This window comes from Trichechus manatus, unplaced genomic scaffold (genome assembly GCF_000243295.1).
Source record: "Trichechus manatus latirostris isolate Lorelei unplaced genomic scaffold, TriManLat1.0 scaffold00215, whole genome shotgun sequence".
NCBI lineage: Eukaryota > Metazoa > Chordata > Mammalia > Sirenia > Trichechidae > Trichechus > Trichechus manatus.
Window position 1 is genome coordinate 3,471,057 of NW_004444151.1, and position 2,153 is coordinate 3,473,209.

Consider the following 2,153-nt stretch of genomic DNA (forward strand, 5'->3'; position numbering starts at 1 on the left):
CTAACGCAACATAATGAGTAGCAAGGCTTTTATCTCACCTTTGATTAATTTCTCAAATTCTTCACGTGTTTCAAAAAGTTCTTCTTCAAACTAAAGAATGAAAAAACAAATACAAGAATATATTGCTGTCATCATTTTTATTGTTATTATTACTGTTGATAATCATGATAAAGAGTTGGCAAAATCACCAATTAAAGCAATTTTTCAAGTAGCTATTGAACCCATGCTATCTGTTTCTGAGTCCTATAAAACCAAATAAATTTTTATATAAAACCATAGCAAAAGGTTTACTGAATGTAGTTAACTCAGTAAGATTTACATCTACTGTTATATGGATATAGCCTGCCAGATAAACTATTCAGGCCTCAACTTCGAATGCAGGCTACTTCCCTAATTAGCTCAGATAAATTACTAATCTTCTTCTAATGTCAGTTTCCTAATATGTGAAAATGAAGCTATACCTACTCATGTTGTTGTCATGATGTTAAATGAGATAATGTAAAATAAAGACTAAATCCCATGCTTGGCTCAATAGCTGTTTTTGGTTTTTGTTTTCTCTCATAACTTTCACTTGAGTGGTGTTTGTTGCTCTTTATTCCCAGTGCTAAGTCCCTGGAGAAAGGCATCATGCTTAGTAAAGTAGAGGGTCAGTGAAAAAGAGGAAGACCCTCAACGAGATGGATTGACACAGGGACTGCAATGATGGTCCCAAGCATAGCAATGACTGTGAGGATGGCACAGGACTGGGCAGTGGTTCGTTCTGCTGTACATAGGGTTGCTATGAGTCGGAACCGACTCGACGGCACCCAACAAGAAGAACACACAAATGTTTGATTGATCATTCTATTATATATCCTCTTTTTAACCCAGGAGACTTAGACACAGAGAAATTAAAATGAAGCAAATCTAGGAAGTTATCTGGTAATAATCTAACAACAGAACTGAATTAAGTCAAAGAACACTTTGCTGCATTATTTAAGGAAATATGAATCAAGGTGGAGTTTATTTACTGATGATTTCAAGACGTATTTCTTTGTCTTTGGTTTTCAGTCCTGTTGTTAGATTATTACCAAGTAACTTCTGGATACTTTCTTTTTATATACACCCACAAACTGAACATATAAATTTTGCATAGTATAATTTTAATATAAAATGTAAAGCAATGAGTTTTTCTGTATTATTTTCTAGCACAATTAGAGATATAAACACTCAGCGCATAACTGGAAAATAGTATCTTTTCCCAAAGATTCTATTCTACCCCTTTTCCAACAAAAATGAATAATTGAAAGATAATTTGGCCATTGATTGCTTTGTAAAAATTAGATCATCAGGTGAAGAAATGACAAACTCAAGGTTTTCTTTTTTGTTTTATTTTATATTGAAAGATATTTAATGTCCTCCAAAACAAATAGTATTTTCAATAGGTAGGCTTTGGGTTCACGTTGTCTCCTGCGCAGGTTTTATTGTATTTTGTTCAGGTCTAATTCTACACAAAAATTGAGATTTGGAAAACAATAATAAAAAGGAATGAACAAGAGTCTGTCTCTGTTTCTGCCCCTCTCTGTCTGTCTGTCTCTGTCTTTGTTCTCTCTCTGCCTCTTTCTCTCTCTTTTCCCCTCAGTCTCCCTCTCTCTCTCTCTCTCTCCCTCATTACCATCTATTCGTCTGTCAATTATCCATCTCAGCATGGATGAAACAGCACACAAGTCAATGCTGTATATTGTTGGATAGAGGTTGCTTAAGGGGAGCCAAGAGGGGCATAGGCAGAAGATGGTGGTCCAACTGAATTTAACTTCATATGTTAATGTTTTATTTTTAAAACAAAATTATATGAATATATCACCTGTGATTTTTTTTTTTAGACTGAAGGCAAATATTCCTTCCCACTTCGTTTTTTCTCTTACCTCGACCCCAGCTGCAGCCAAGAGCCACCGGATGGTTTCCATTCTGCCTCGTCCATTGAAGTAGTAAAGCTTGGGCTTCCCAGCCATGCTTCAATGTTCCTGAAAAACAACAGAAAACATGGCGCTATAGTCAGAAGCACCACGCCGTCTCTCTGCAGCAAAGATCAGAAAAACTAAGTCAAACAGAGTCACACATCAGTCCTGAAACCCTAAGCATCAAAGGAAGAAATAAAGAACTCAGCCAAGCAC

At 35.9% G+C, this 2,153-nt stretch overlaps 1 protein-coding gene across 1 annotated transcript in view; it reads right to left on the reverse strand.

The window, feature by feature from the left end:
* The window catches only part of LOC101340258 (glutathione S-transferase-like), a 9,169-nt gene extending 7,110 nt beyond the window's left edge, over positions 1-2,059 (reverse strand). The window contains exons 1-2 of the mRNA XM_023742668.1: positions 1,905-2,059; positions 39-90 (exon numbers count right to left, since the gene is read on the reverse strand). Coding sequence (XP_023598436.1) covers positions 39-90; positions 1,905-1,991 — 139 coding nt within the window. The 5' untranslated portion in view covers positions 1,992-2,059. The remainder of the gene's footprint in view (positions 1-38; positions 91-1,904) is intronic.
* Positions 2,060-2,153: the final 94 nt, after the last annotated feature.